Genomic DNA, 13,727 nt, shown 5'->3' with positions numbered 1-13,727 from the left:
TTTGCACTCTTCCCTCGTAGTCCACAGGTTCATGATGGCGCTGCTGGATGCTCAGCATCAGGATATCTGCTTTTCTGCCTGTGGTGTTCTCCTCAATCTCACTGTGGATAAAGACAAGCGTGTCATCCTGAAAGAAGGAGGTGGCATTAAGAAGTAAGTTTCCAGGTGTAGGGTACTGACTTGGGATTTGAAGGACATCGTGTTCTCGGGAGCTTGGGTCCTCTCATCATTCCTGTGGGGCAAAGGGATTTCAACATTGGGAAGCCCCTAAGCTGAGGCTGAAGAGGGTGTTTAGATTCCACTGGATACTTAAAATGGTGTAGAAATAGGCCGGGCGTGGTGGCTCATGCCTGTAATCCCAGCATTTTGGGAGGCCGAGGTGGGCGAATCACTTGAGGCCGGGAGTTCAAGAGCAGCCTGGCCAACATGGTGAAATCCCGTCTCTACTAAAAAGACAAAAATTAGCCGGGCATGGTAGCGCATGCCTGCAATCCCAGCTACTTGGGAGGCTGAGGCACGAGAATTGCTTGAATCCGGGAGGCGGAGGTTGCAGTAAGCGGAGGTTGCAGTGAGCCGAGATCGTGCCACTGCACTTCAGCCTGGGCAACAGAGTGAGACTGTCTCAAAAAAAAAAAAGGGTGCAGAAGTAGATTATTTCTACTTTGTAACCACTTAATTTTATAGATAAGGAATTATTTTAAGTGATCTCTGGATTATACTTACGTATCACAGAAGGATAATCATGCTAACAATATTAAAGACAGATTCTGACCTAATAACTTCTCAATTTGAACTTTACTAGGTTAGTGGATTGTTTAAGAGATTTTGGTCCTACTGATTGGCAGCTGGCCTGCTTGGTTTGTAAAACTCTATGGAACTTCAGTGAAAACACTAATGCTTCGTCATGTTTTGGAAATGAAGACACCAACACACTCTTACTCCTGCTCTCATCATTTTTAGGTAAGGCTCTTGACTATGATGAGTCTGTGAGTTTTATCAGAGTGTGAGATAGTTTTTTTCTGTGACCTGTTCAGATAAATATTAGTATGCATTTGGGTGACTATACTTCTATAAGCAACAAGAGTATGTTAAAGATTATTATAATTTGGAACTATCTGAAGAGGCTGAATGCTATTTACGATGGGGACAGAAGGACTTTCAACTCATTAGATACAATCATGATTTCTTCTGTGGCTTTTTTTTTTTTTCCATTTTCTCTAACGTGCATAAATATAAGACCTCAGCATAAATGTATTTCTCTTGTTCAAAAGCATATAGACACTGTTGTAATTGAGAAAATAGGGCTAAAAATGGCTAAAAGCTACTCAATTAAGTCATGCTTTTAAATGAAGCTGTACATTTTAATTAGCTACATTAATTGTCATGTGGGTGAGGGCCTGTGAGACTATTTGGCATTACAATGGGGTTTATATCCTTGAAAGGAAGGAAATCAGTGATACAAATCAAAGGAAAGAAGATTGTTTCTTTCTTTTCTTGTTGCTCTGTCACCCAGGATGGAATGCAGTGGCGCGATCACTGCTTTCTGCAGCCCTAAACTCCTGGGCTCAAGTGATCCTCCTGCCTCTGCCTCTCAAGTAGCTGGGACTACAGACACACACCACCATGTGCAGATAATTAAAATAAATTTTTTTTTGTAGAGATGAGGTCTTACTATGTTACCCAGGCTGGTGTCAAACTCCTGGGCTCAAGCGATGCTCCCACCTCAGCCTCCCGAAGTGCTGGGATTACTGGTGGGAACCACCTTGCCTGGCCAGGACCATTTTTTACATTTAAAAATTTTTTATAATTTTAGAATAATTTTTTTTCATCCTGGGTTAATTCTAAAACAGTGATTTGGGTCAGTAAATGAGTGTTTTAATAATCATTTTCCCAAATAGAGGAGATGTACCCATCACTGCCCAGCCACCATACTGGATCTGGGAGGCCATGTGGAAAGGCTCAAGGTCACTCAGAAGCCATAGGTGCTAAGTTTTTAAAGTTTGAGTTCAACTTCTCCTCAACCTGAGAAAGCTTGACACCTTTCCTTTACACTCCTTCACCAACCAGAGCAGAGGCTCCCAATCCTAGCTGCATAGCAGACTCACTTGTGGAACTTTTAAAAACACAGATTCTCAGCCGCTCCGAAATGATATTTTATCATCTCCAAGATGAGGATAATTAATGTCCAGCTTGCAGGGTGATAAATGAGCAGATGTGTACAAAGAGCCTAACACAGTGCCTGCCACATAGCAAGTCCTCAGAAGGCGGCTGACGTGCTCTGGAAACTCTTTAAGTGTTGTAACACTATGCTACTAAACAGGAACTGGAACTCAGGAGTTGTTTGAAAGAATTGGGTGTGCTAGGTCGATGTGAAATTTGTTTTTTCCAGGTAAATATAATTTTGTATATGTGTTTTAAAACAATAAGGAAAAAAATTGAGCATCTTCTTTTAATCATTGAGCTTCACAGTTGGCTCCATGAGCATTAAACTGTCTCAGGTTGTAGGAAGCAGAAGTGCATGTTCAGGTTGCCTTAATTCAGTTCTCGATGGTGGTAGAGCATTGAAATCAGCTGTGGAGTTAAACCCCCCAAAAAACCGGAAACATCTTCCTGGCCCCAGCCCTGGGAATTCTGATTCAGAAGCTCTGGGATGAGGCTGAGAATCTGTGTTCAGAGTTCCACAGGTGAGTCTGATAATAGCTAGGATTGAGAGCCCTAGCTCTCGTTAGCAAAGGAGCTTAAGGGAAGAGTGTACAGACGAGAAAGAAGCCAGGAAACAAGACACTGCTCAAAGCCTCCCAGAGAGCCAGTCAGGAGCCGGGAGTCCCAGGTGACCCCTCAGCTGCTGGCGTCATGAGCTCTGCCCCCTGGGCTCCACCATTCTGGAGACGCAGCTGTGTTGTGTCCACTGTTAGGGAAAGAATTTTCTCCCCACTTACTCCCTCTAGGCTCCTTCTAGATCATGGCTTCAGCTACCTCCAGGCTTCCACTTGCTGCCCTGCCTGTGTGTGTCTGTTGCCAGGGCACTTTCCTATGTTACCCACTCAGGGAGAAGATACGATTGGCTCAGTGAGTCACTGTCCTGTGGCCCAGGGCTTTCCTGCGTAGGCAGCAGCTACCCAGTGACAGGCTATGTGTGGTTTCCTTTGTTACCCAAGTCTGCGGCAATCAGCCATAAATAACAAGGATGGTGGGACTGTGGGGCCGTGTGGCACAAAGATGGATCAGAAGGAGGTGTGGGCATGGCTGGCTTCTCAGCAGGGGCAGTGAACCTGGAAGGCACTTCATTTCAGTGGGCCCTGCTGCCTGTTACAGTCACCTCTTGGTATCTGGGGGGACTGGTTTCAGGGCCTCCCTCGGATACCAACACAGATGCCCAAGTGTCTAATATAAAATGGCATAGAATCGGCATTTCACCTACACACATCTTCCTGCACATGTTAAACCATCTCTAGACTACTTATAATACCTCCAATGTGAACGCTATGTAAATGGTTGTCGTGCTGTGATTTTTATTTGTATTCTTTTTATTGTTGTTGTTTCAAATATTCTCTATCTGTGGTTGGTTGAACCTGTGGACGTGTGGCCTGTGGATGCGAAGGGCTGACTGTGGTCCATTCCCAACTTTTCCGTAGCCAAATTGGGCTTCTGGTCGTGCTTCTCCCGCCTCTGTGCCTTTGCACATGTTCTCTTTCATTTCCTACCTGCCCATCCCAATCTGCCTATCCAGGTGCAGGCCCTTCCCACATAGCTTCTCAAGCCCACAGTCGTAGTCTAGTCATAGGACATCTAGACTTCTTATATAGCAATCAATCATGAATTGTGTAACTTGTCCTGTAATTATCCTGTATTATTATTTTGTGAGTTTTATTTCCCCTTTCCAACTGAACCACCTTAGGGAAACGATATTGCCTCATACAAAGAAGGTACTTGATAGCAGCATGTGGATTGGCTACCAATGGTGGTACCTTGTTTCAATAGTGCTATATCCCTTTAAAAGCACATTTATTCTATTTTTGAAAGATCTCTCTGAGGCCATCAGCTAGGTGACAGATAAGGAAAGTAGGTTTTAGGACAGTTAAGTGGCTTGCCTGAAGTCATACTGTAGCAAAGGCAGGACTTTCCATCCGAAAACAACCAACTAGCCCTGTGTTACCTAGAACACCCTTACTCCTTCCCACCCTTGCTGGGAGACTGTGGCATGGATAACAGCAAATAAACACAGCTCACTCAGGGAGCCAAGTCACTGTGCAATGCATCCCAGGTTTCTCACGTGATCGAGAGCTCCTCTTCATGAACCATGGGGACTGGGCCTCGTGGGCTGGGTGCTAGGCTGTGCTTTTCTCTCGGCAGTGGGCACTCAGAGCCTGACTTCTGACAGGGTCGTGGCTGTGTCTGGGCAGTGGGACTGCTGCAAGTGAAATGGGCATGTGGGTGAGAGTATATTTGCATTTCAATTCTTTTACAAAGATAGCTAAAAAACAAAACAAAACAACAACAAAAAACAAAAAACAGGTCATTTTGGAAACAGGATGAGCTATTAAATTACCAAGGCCCATGTTGAAGTATGAGCACTGTTTTTGGAAATACTGGTATGGCAATTTCTATAGTAATGTAAGTTACCTAACTTTTTCTTGCCAAGTGACTAGAAAAAAAGGAGAAGTAATGTATCAACATCGTTGGAATGTTGACAGTCTTTCTGGAAAGTGGCTTTAAAAGAACGTGGTCTGAAACTTCCCACTATATTCCAGTCATGTCTTATGAGCTCATAAGCAGTGTGTTGATGCTGAAGTTCTTAGTGGTGTACTGAGCACTTCAGTCTACCATGAGCCCCTCTGCGGGGAGCTGGCACCTGATCACCATGTGTGCAGTTTATTGTTGCAAATGGGAAGTACATTAGGCTGTTGTATGTTCATCATAAGTTATGTGGCAGTGGGCACTTAGGTTTTGTGACAAGGGTAGAGTGGGGCCCCATGTTCAAGTTGCAGGATCATGTCAACCTATGCTGAAGAGCTATCAGGTGCTTCGAGAACATTCGACAACTTTACCTTATAAGAGAATGGTCAGGGCAATGATAAATCCCTTAAACAGCCACCTGCTGCTGAACAGCTATAGCGCTAGGAAATATTGTAGTGAGTAAAGAAAGCTTTTATAGATGCTACAGGACAAAAACTTCTAATGATGATTGTGTTGTAATGATCATTGATTATTGTAAGGTCTTTTAATCCTTTCTAATACTTTGCCCCAAATTTTAGTATTTGGAAGCATGCTGTGCCTAAAGAAAGCTTAAGAATGATTGGTTATCTAAATAAGCACTTTTCACACTGCAGGTTAGGAAATCAATTTAGTTGGTTGTGACCAGCATCTTTAAAAAATGAATTAACAAAGAAAGAAAATATCACAGTATATTACATGTAGTAAGGACAAATATTGTACTTGAAACATTTATTTGTATATAAGTAGGTATATGTATACAGAGTCATGATGCAAAATACTTACTATGAAGCACAGTTTCTAACTTATGATGATTCAAATCTTAAAAAGAATTAAAGACTGAGTACAATGGCTCGTGCCTGTAATCCCAGCACTTTGGGAGGCCGAAGTGGGAGAATCACTTGGGGCTAGGAGTTTGAGACCAGCTTGGGCAACGTAGTAAGACCCCATCTCGACTAAAAGTAAAAAAATTAGCTGGATGTTTGTGTTTGTAGTCTTGGCCACTCAACTGAGGTGGGAGGATCACTTGAGCCCAGGAATTCTAGGCTACAGTGAGCTATGATTGTACCACTGCATTCCAGCCTGGGTGACAGAATGAGACTCTGTCTCTTAAAAAAAAAACATTGAATCATAGATCTAAATTTTTACTGAATCAGCCTCTGCTACTCTTTGCAGTACAAGTTCCAAAATTTAATACCCCATGTGATATGGCACTTTTAATGTATGTCACTGTATTTACTTTGAAACTTTAGACCTCATTTCTCTTACCTGTAGCTGTTTGGCTATTCTTGTTATCTTGTCTAACCCAATTTAGAATTAATATGGTTTGTGGGTAGATTAACTATAGGCTGGACCTCAAGACAAGTAACATGGTCTTGACATTAGATTTTAAAAAGCCACACACCCAACAGAGATTTTGCTAAAACCACTAAATCCAACCAAAGCCCTGGGAGGAAGAAGGGACTATGACACGCCCAGCCCATATTGCTCAGCCGCCAGCAGCTTGGGAAAGAAGGACTTCTACAACAGAATTCATTTTCTTTCTTTCCTTCTTTTTTTATTATTATTATTTTTTTGAGACAGAGTCTCTCTCTGTTGCCTAGGCTGGAGTGCAGTGGCATGACCATGGCTCACTGCAACCTCCGCCTCCTAGATTCAAGTGATTCTCCTGCCTCAGCCTTCCAAGTAGCCGGGACTACAGGTGCCCAGCACCATGCCTGGCTAATTTTTTGTATTTTTAGTAGAGATGGGGTTTCATCATGTTGGCGAGGCTGATCTCGAACTCCTGACCTCAGGTGATCCACCTGCCTCAGCCTCCCAAAGTGATGGGATTATAGGCGTGAACCACTGTACCCAGCCCATAATTTATTTTCTGTATAACAGAATTCATTTTCTATACAACAGAATTTTATTTTTATATTGCAGAATTCACTTTTCAACAAAAGTTTAATGTTCAGAAAATCTGGAAAACAGTGAGTAGGAAGATGGTCTAGAAATCTGAAATCACTGGCTGGGCGCGGTGGCTCACGCCTGTAATCCCAGCACTTTGGGAGGCCAAGGTGGGTGGATCACCTGAGGTCAGAAGTTCGAGACCAGCCTGGGCAACATGGCAAAACCCCATCTCTTCTAAAAACACAAAAAATTAGCCTGGCCTGGTGGCACATGACTGTAGTCCCAGCTACTTGGGAGGCTGAGAAACAAGGATCACTTGAATCTGGGACATGGAGGTTGCAATGAGCCGAGATCATGCCATTGCACTCCCGAGTAGACTCTGTCTCAAAAAAACGAAATGAAATCTGAAATCACTGGGACTACCTGACTCTTTTTGTCCGGAAGTAGCCAAACAGGAAGAGCTTTGAAGGCACCAAACACTGCCTGCATTCTCCTCCCCTTGGGGCCCAGTTATCTCAGGGGTGGGGAGATCCAGGTTTGCTTACCGGGTCTCTATGGAGCCCCTTGCCGAAGTGTTTGTGTCTGCCTAGAGTTTATCTCAGAACTGCATAGTTGACCACTTGGTTGTGATGAGAGGAAGGTACAAACTGGGATTCCAGACTCCCTTATCTTATTTTGGGTAGTGACACTAACACCACTATACCCCTAGTGCCAAAGGACACAGTGAATGTACACAAATATTCAGTATAGAAAATCTGGTATCAACAGAGTCATGAAGCATTTTATAATAGGATTTTAATTGGCCCTATAAAAAAGTGTTGGCAGCTGGGTGCAGTGGCTCAAGCCTGTAATCCCAGCACTTTGGGAGGCCAAGGCGGGCGGATCACTTGAGGTCAGGAGTTGGAGACCAGCTGGGCCAACATGGTAAAACTCTGTCTCTACTAAAAAGACAAAAATTAGCCGGGTGTGGTGGCACATGCCTGTAATCCTAGCTGCTCAAGAGGCTGAGGCAGAAGAATTGCTTGAACCTGGGATTCAGAGGTTACAGTGAGCCGAGATTGCACCACTGCACTCCAGCCTGGGTGACACAGTGCGACTCCATCTCATCAAAAAAAAAAAAAAAAAAAAAAAAAAAAGTTGGCAATGTAAGTAACAACATCTGTGGTTGTCTTAGGATTTAGTGGTTACCGTTTAAGAAGTTGGCCTCATGTCACAGATGTAGGAAGTGGCAGAGCTAATCTGACTGGCAGGTCAGTGCACTTTTCTGAAGTCTGTCACACAGGGTGTGAGGCTCAACATCAACACATAAAATTGCTGTGGCAATGAGCACAGAAACCTCAGTGGCCATTTATCTTCCTACTTGGATTGAATATATGGTGTTCCCAGAATTCAGGATGCCCTTGGATGAGAAATCGAAGTTGTACTTTTGCATTTTATTCTTACAAGTTCTTTTCTGCATTATCCATGGGCTCACCTGGGATTCTAATATTCCTTAGGATTCCCAAGGCCTCCTAGTTGTCAGTTATGGAGAGAGTAGCGGGGTGGAAGGTTGTCTTTTCAAAGTACTGCTTTCCTGCTGCTGTGAAGCCAGCAAAGTTCTGAGTTTCAGTAAAGTTTAAAGTGTCAAATTTAACTGAACTACTTTCCTAAAAGATTTCCTGATTCCTTTTGTATCTAACCTTTGAAGTAATTAACTTTTCTATGTACACATAAGGAAGTAATTCTGAGAAATTGTGATCGAACTTTTAGATACAAACTTACATATAAAAAACTAAGGAATTAGTTGAAATAAAGGTTCAGTTCAATCTCGGATTTTTTATTTTTTGAGACAGGGTCTTGCTGTGTTGCTTAGGCTGGAGGGCAGTGGCACAGTCATGCCCCACTGCAGCCTCAATCTCCCGTGCTCAAGCAATCCTCCTGGCCTCAGCCTCTTGAGTAGCTGGGACCACAGGCACATGCCCCCATGCCCAGATAATCTTCTGATTTTTTTTTTTTTTTTTTCTTCCTGAGCTATCACTGTGTTGCTCAGGCTAATCTTGAACTCTTGGGCTCAAGCAATTCTCCTACCTCAGGCTCCCAATGTGTTGGCATTACAGGCATGAGCCACCACACCTGGCCAGATTTCTTTTGAAAAAAATATTGCCCATTTAAATTAAGATACCAAAATATACTAATTGTAAAGTAATGGGCTTGGCAAGGTAGCTCACACCTGTAATCCCAGCACTTTGGCACTTGGGGAGGTCAAAGTGGGAGGATTGCTTGAGGTCAGGAGTTGCAGGAGTTGGAGACCAGCCTGGGCAATACATGGAGACCCTGCCTCTCCAAATAAAATAAAATAAATAAAATAAAATAAAATAAAATATTCATAAAGAACAGAAGAGAGTAAAGAACTTCTCTGAAATCCTATCTTGTGTTACGTTGGTATTAAAGGGTGACCCAGGGTGAGTTTAACTCATATCATCAAAATTAAACGATATTCAATAGGATTACATTTCTAAATAATGCTGTAATTTAAATTTTTCTAATACAGATGAAGAACTAGCACTGGATGGCAGTTTTGATCCAGACCTAAAAAACTATCACAAATTCCACTGGGAAACAGAATTCAAACCTGTGGCACAGCAGCTTCTCAACCGAATTCAGAGACATCACACCTTCCTAGAACCCCTGCCCATTCCCTCTTTCTAACATGATGCAGATGAACAGTAGAAACAGGAAGTCACGTCTCCCTCATTCTTAAGAACTGGTAACAAACGTGAACATTTTTTTCAGCATTAACAAACGTGGAAAGTTTTCAATAACTGGTTTTAGTGAGGAGCTGAAGTATTTTTTAAAATAAGCATTTCTTCTTATTAGGTATTATGGAAAATGTATATACATGTTATATTTCCTGTTATGAGAAATGTAAGATGAAAATATATGCATTTTAAGTAAATGACTTTTTCTTCTATTCTCTATTAAACAATTTAGTTCTAGTCTTAAAATCTTGATTTAGCAATTTTGGAATTAAAGTGTTCATAAGTTAAATGAACTGTGCAGTGAAGGCTGTTAGATTATATAGAAAGAAGGGTAGTCAACATGAGTGGAACATATTACAACATAGGATCTATACTAATTCTTACTACGTCAAATAATAAGGGTTCTCATTTGGTACCAGTACCTTTTTGGTCCTCATGTTAAGAGAAGGAGTAAGCAGAAAAACTTAAAACTGCTTTGGGCCATTTGTTCTTTATTAAATAAGTAAAATAGATTAAAATGAGAGTTATCTTTTCATTTGAAATAAAATGACTGGACTAAGACAGTCCTTCTAATTGTAACTCTCCGTGTTTGACAGGTGATGTAATGTATTAGAAAGAATGCAGGCTTAGGTGAATGGTAGACCTGAATCTGAATCCACACTCTCCCCTGCTACCTTTGGAGCAAGTAACTTAATTTCTTGAGCTTCAACTGTAAAATGGGAATCATATCTATTTTACTGTAGTGTAATTTGGAACAAACCATTAAATGGGCAAATGGCCCAGTCCAGTGTATGATGTGGAGTGGGTGCTCAAAACACCAAGCACTTTCTTAGCTTGCCATTCTTTGTAGGATGAGTTCAGCCTTTGAATAAATGATTAAAAAACAAAAGATTGAGATTACTATTGTTATCCTATACTAGCCAAATGAAGATGAGTTGGAAATAAAAATAAATTTGCTGACTCACATCTGTAATTCAGCACTTTGGAAGGCTGAGAGGGGAGGATCCCATGAGGCTAGGATTTCAAGACCAGCCTGGGCAACAAAGTGAGACCTCATCTCAACAACAACAAAAAGTAAATTTACTACTCTGCTTAGAGAAAGGATTTTATTAACAGCTCATTTCTCACCCTACAAAACACCAAAACTCATGGGATGAGAGCAGGTGTCCCAGACTGAATGGGTTTTTGAAGCCTATTAGAATAAACCAGCTGGGCATGGTGGCTTACACTTGTAATCCCAACACTCTGGGAGGCCGAGGCAGGCATATCACCTGAGGTTGTGAGTTCGAGACCAGTCCGGCCAAGATGGTGAAACCCCATCTCTACTGAAAATACAAAAATTAGCCAGGCATGATGGCACATACCTGTAATCTCAGCTACTTGGGAGGCTGAGGCATGATAATCTCTCTCTCTCTCTTTTTTTTTATTATTTAAGTTCCGGGGTACATGTGCAGAACGTGCAGGTTTGTTACATGGGTATATATGGGCCATGGTGGTTTGTTGCACCCATAACCCATCATCTACATTAGGTATTTCTTCTAATGCTACCCCTCCCCTAGCTCCCCACCCCCTGATGGGCCCCAGTGTGTGATGTTCCCCTCCCTGTGTCCATGTGATCTTATTGTTCAGCTCCCACTTATGAGTGAGAACATGTGTTATTTGGTTTTCTGTTCCTATGTTAATTTGTTGAGAATGATGGTTTCCACATTCATCCATGTCCCTGCAAAGGAGATGAACTCATCCCTTTTTATGGCTGCATAGTATTCCATGGTGTGTATGTGCCACATTTTCTTTATCCAGTCTATCATTGATGGGCATTTGGGTTGATTCCAAGTCTTTGCTATTGTGAACAGTGCTGCAGTAAACATACATGTGCATGTGTCTTTATAGTAGAATGATTTATAATCCTTTGGGCATATATCCAGTAATGGGATTGCTGGGTTAAATGGTATTTCTGTTTCTAGGCCCTTGAGGAATTACCACACTGTCTTCCCAATGGTTGAACTAATTTATACTCCCACCAACAGTGTAAAAGCATTCCCATTTCTCCACATCCTCTCCAGCATCTGTTGTTTCCTGACTTTTTAATGATTGCCATTCTAACTGGTGTGAGATGGTATCTCATTTTGGTTTTGATTTGCATTTCTCTAATGACCAGTGATGATGAGCTTTTTTTCATGTTTGTTGGCTGCATAAATGTCTTCTTTTGAGAAGTGTCTGTTCACATCCTTTGCCCACTTTTTGATGGGGTTGTTTGTTTTTTTCTTATAAATTTGTTTAAGTTCCTTGTAGATTCTGGATATTAGCCCTTTGTCAGATGGATAGACTGCAAAAATTTCCTCCCATTCTGTAGGTTGCCTGTTCACTCTGATGATAGTTTCTTTTGCTGTGCAGAAGCTCTTTAACTAGATCCCATTTGTCAATTTTGGCTTTTGTTGCCATTGCTTTTGGTGTCTTAGACATGAAGTCTTTGCCCATGCCAGTGTCCTGAATGGTATTATTGCCTAGGTTTTCTTCTAGTGTTTTTATGGTTTTAGGTCTTACATTTAAGTCTTTAATCTATCTTCAGTTAATTTTTGTATGAAGTGTAAGGAAGGGATCCAGTTTCAGCTTTGTACTTATGGCTAGCCAGTTTTCCCAACACTTTATTAAATAGGGAATCCTTTCCCCGTTGCTTGTTTTTGTCAGGTTTGTCAAAGATCAGATGGTTGTAGATGTGTGGTGTTATTTCTGAGGCCTCTGTTCTGTTCCATTGGTCTATATGTCTGTTTTGGTACCATGCTGTTTTTTGTTACTGTAGCCTTGTAGTATAGTTTGAAGTTAGGTAGCATCATGCCTCCAGCTTTGTTCTTTTTGCTTAGGATTGTCTTGGCTATGTGGGCTCTTTTTTGGTTCCAAATGAAATTTAAAGTAGTTTTCTCCAATTCTGTGAAGAAAGTCAGTGGTAGCTTGATGGGGATAGCATTGAATCTATAAAATACTTTGGGCAGTATGGCCATTTTCACGATATTGATTCTTCCTATCCATGAGCATGGAATGTTTTTTCATTTGTGTCCTCTCTTACTTCCTTGAGCAGTGGTTTGTAGTTCTCCTTGAAGAGGTCCTTCACATCCCTTGTAAGTTGTATTCCTAGGTATTTTGTTCCCTTTGTAGCAATTGTGAATGGGAGTTCACTCACGATTTGACTCTCTGTTACTGGTTTATAAGAATGCTTGTGATTTTTGCACATTGATTTTGTATCTTGAGACTTTGCTGAAATTGCTCATCAGCTTAAGAAGATTTTGGGCTGAGACAATGGGGTTTTCTAAATATACAGTCATGTCATCTGCAAACAGAGACAATTTGACTTCCTCTTTTCCTAACTGAATATGCTTTATTTATTTCTCTTGCCTGACTGCCCTAGCCAGAACTTCCAACACTATGTTGAATAGGAGTGGTGAGAGGGCATCCTTGTCTTGTGCTGGTTTTCAAAGGGAATGGTTCCAGTTTTTGCCCATTCAGTATGATATTGGCTGTGGGTTTGTCATAAATAGCTCTTATTATTTTGAGATACATTCCATCAATACCTAGTTTATTGAGAGTTTTTAGCATGAAGGGCTGTTGAGTTTTGTCGAAGGCCTTTTCTTCATCTATTAAGATAATCGTGTGTTTTTTGTCTTTGGTTCTGTTTATGTGATGGATTATGTTTATTGATTTATGTTTGTTGAATCAGCCTTGCATCCCAGAGGTGAAGCCAACTCGATCATGGTGGATAAGCTTTTTGATGTGCTGCTGGATTCAGCTTGCCAGTATTTTATTGAGGATTTTCCCATTGATTTTCATCAGGGATGTTGGCCTGAAATTTTCTTTTTTCGTTGTATCTCTGCCAGGTTTTGGTATCAGGATGATGCTGGCCTCATAAAATGAGTTGGGGGGATTCCCTCTTTTTCTATTGTTTGGAATAGTTTCAGAAGGAATGGTACCAGCTCCTCTTTGTACCTCTGGTAGAATTAGGCTGTGATTCCGTCTGGTCCTGGGCTTTTTTTAGTTGGTAGGTTATTCATTGCTCCCTTAATTTCAGAACTTGTTATTGGTCTATTCTGGGATTCAACTTTTTCCTAGTTTAGATTTGGGAGAGTGTAAGTGTCCAGGAATTTATCCATCTCTTCTAGATTTTCTAGTTTATTTGCATAGAGGTGTTTATAGTATTCTCTGATGGTAGTCTGTATTTCTGTAGGATCGGTGGTGATATCTATCCCCTTTATCCATTTTTTATTGCGTCTATTTGATTCTTCTAATTTTTCTTCATTAGTCTCGCTAGTGGTCTATTTTGTTGATCTTTTCAAAAAGCCAGGTCCTGGATTCATTGATCTTTTGAAGAGTTTTATGTGTCTCTATCACTTT

General features: G+C 41.4%; 1 protein-coding gene across 10 annotated transcripts in view; it reads left to right on the top strand.

The window, feature by feature from the left end:
* The window catches only part of ARMC2 (armadillo repeat containing 2), a 129,534-nt gene extending 119,775 nt beyond the window's left edge, over nt 1-9,759 (top strand). For 6 of the 10 annotated variants that reach the window (XM_017878742.1, XM_017878735.1, XM_017878739.1 and 3 more), the window contains 3 exons: nt 21-153; nt 803-960; nt 9,137-9,759. In XM_017878742.1, coding sequence (XP_017734231.1) covers nt 21-153; nt 803-960; nt 9,137-9,294 — 449 coding nt within the window. In that variant the 3' untranslated portion in view covers nt 9,295-9,759. Of the gene's footprint in view, nt 1-20; nt 154-802; nt 961-6,639; nt 6,687-9,136 lie in introns of those variants that run through there. The other 4 variants (XM_017878737.1, XM_017878736.1, XM_017878738.1 and 1 more) reach the window with 3 other exon arrangements.
* Nucleotides 9,760-13,727: the final 3,968 nt, after the last annotated feature.

The sequence above is a fragment of the Rhinopithecus bieti genome, unplaced genomic scaffold (genome assembly GCF_001698545.2).
Source record: "Rhinopithecus bieti isolate Rb0 unplaced genomic scaffold, ASM169854v2 scaffold_11508, whole genome shotgun sequence".
In the NCBI taxonomy this organism is placed as follows: domain Eukaryota; kingdom Metazoa; phylum Chordata; class Mammalia; order Primates; family Cercopithecidae; genus Rhinopithecus; species Rhinopithecus bieti.
The sequence above is the reverse complement of the archived record's forward strand: the minus strand, read 5'-3'. Positions and strand labels throughout refer to the sequence as shown.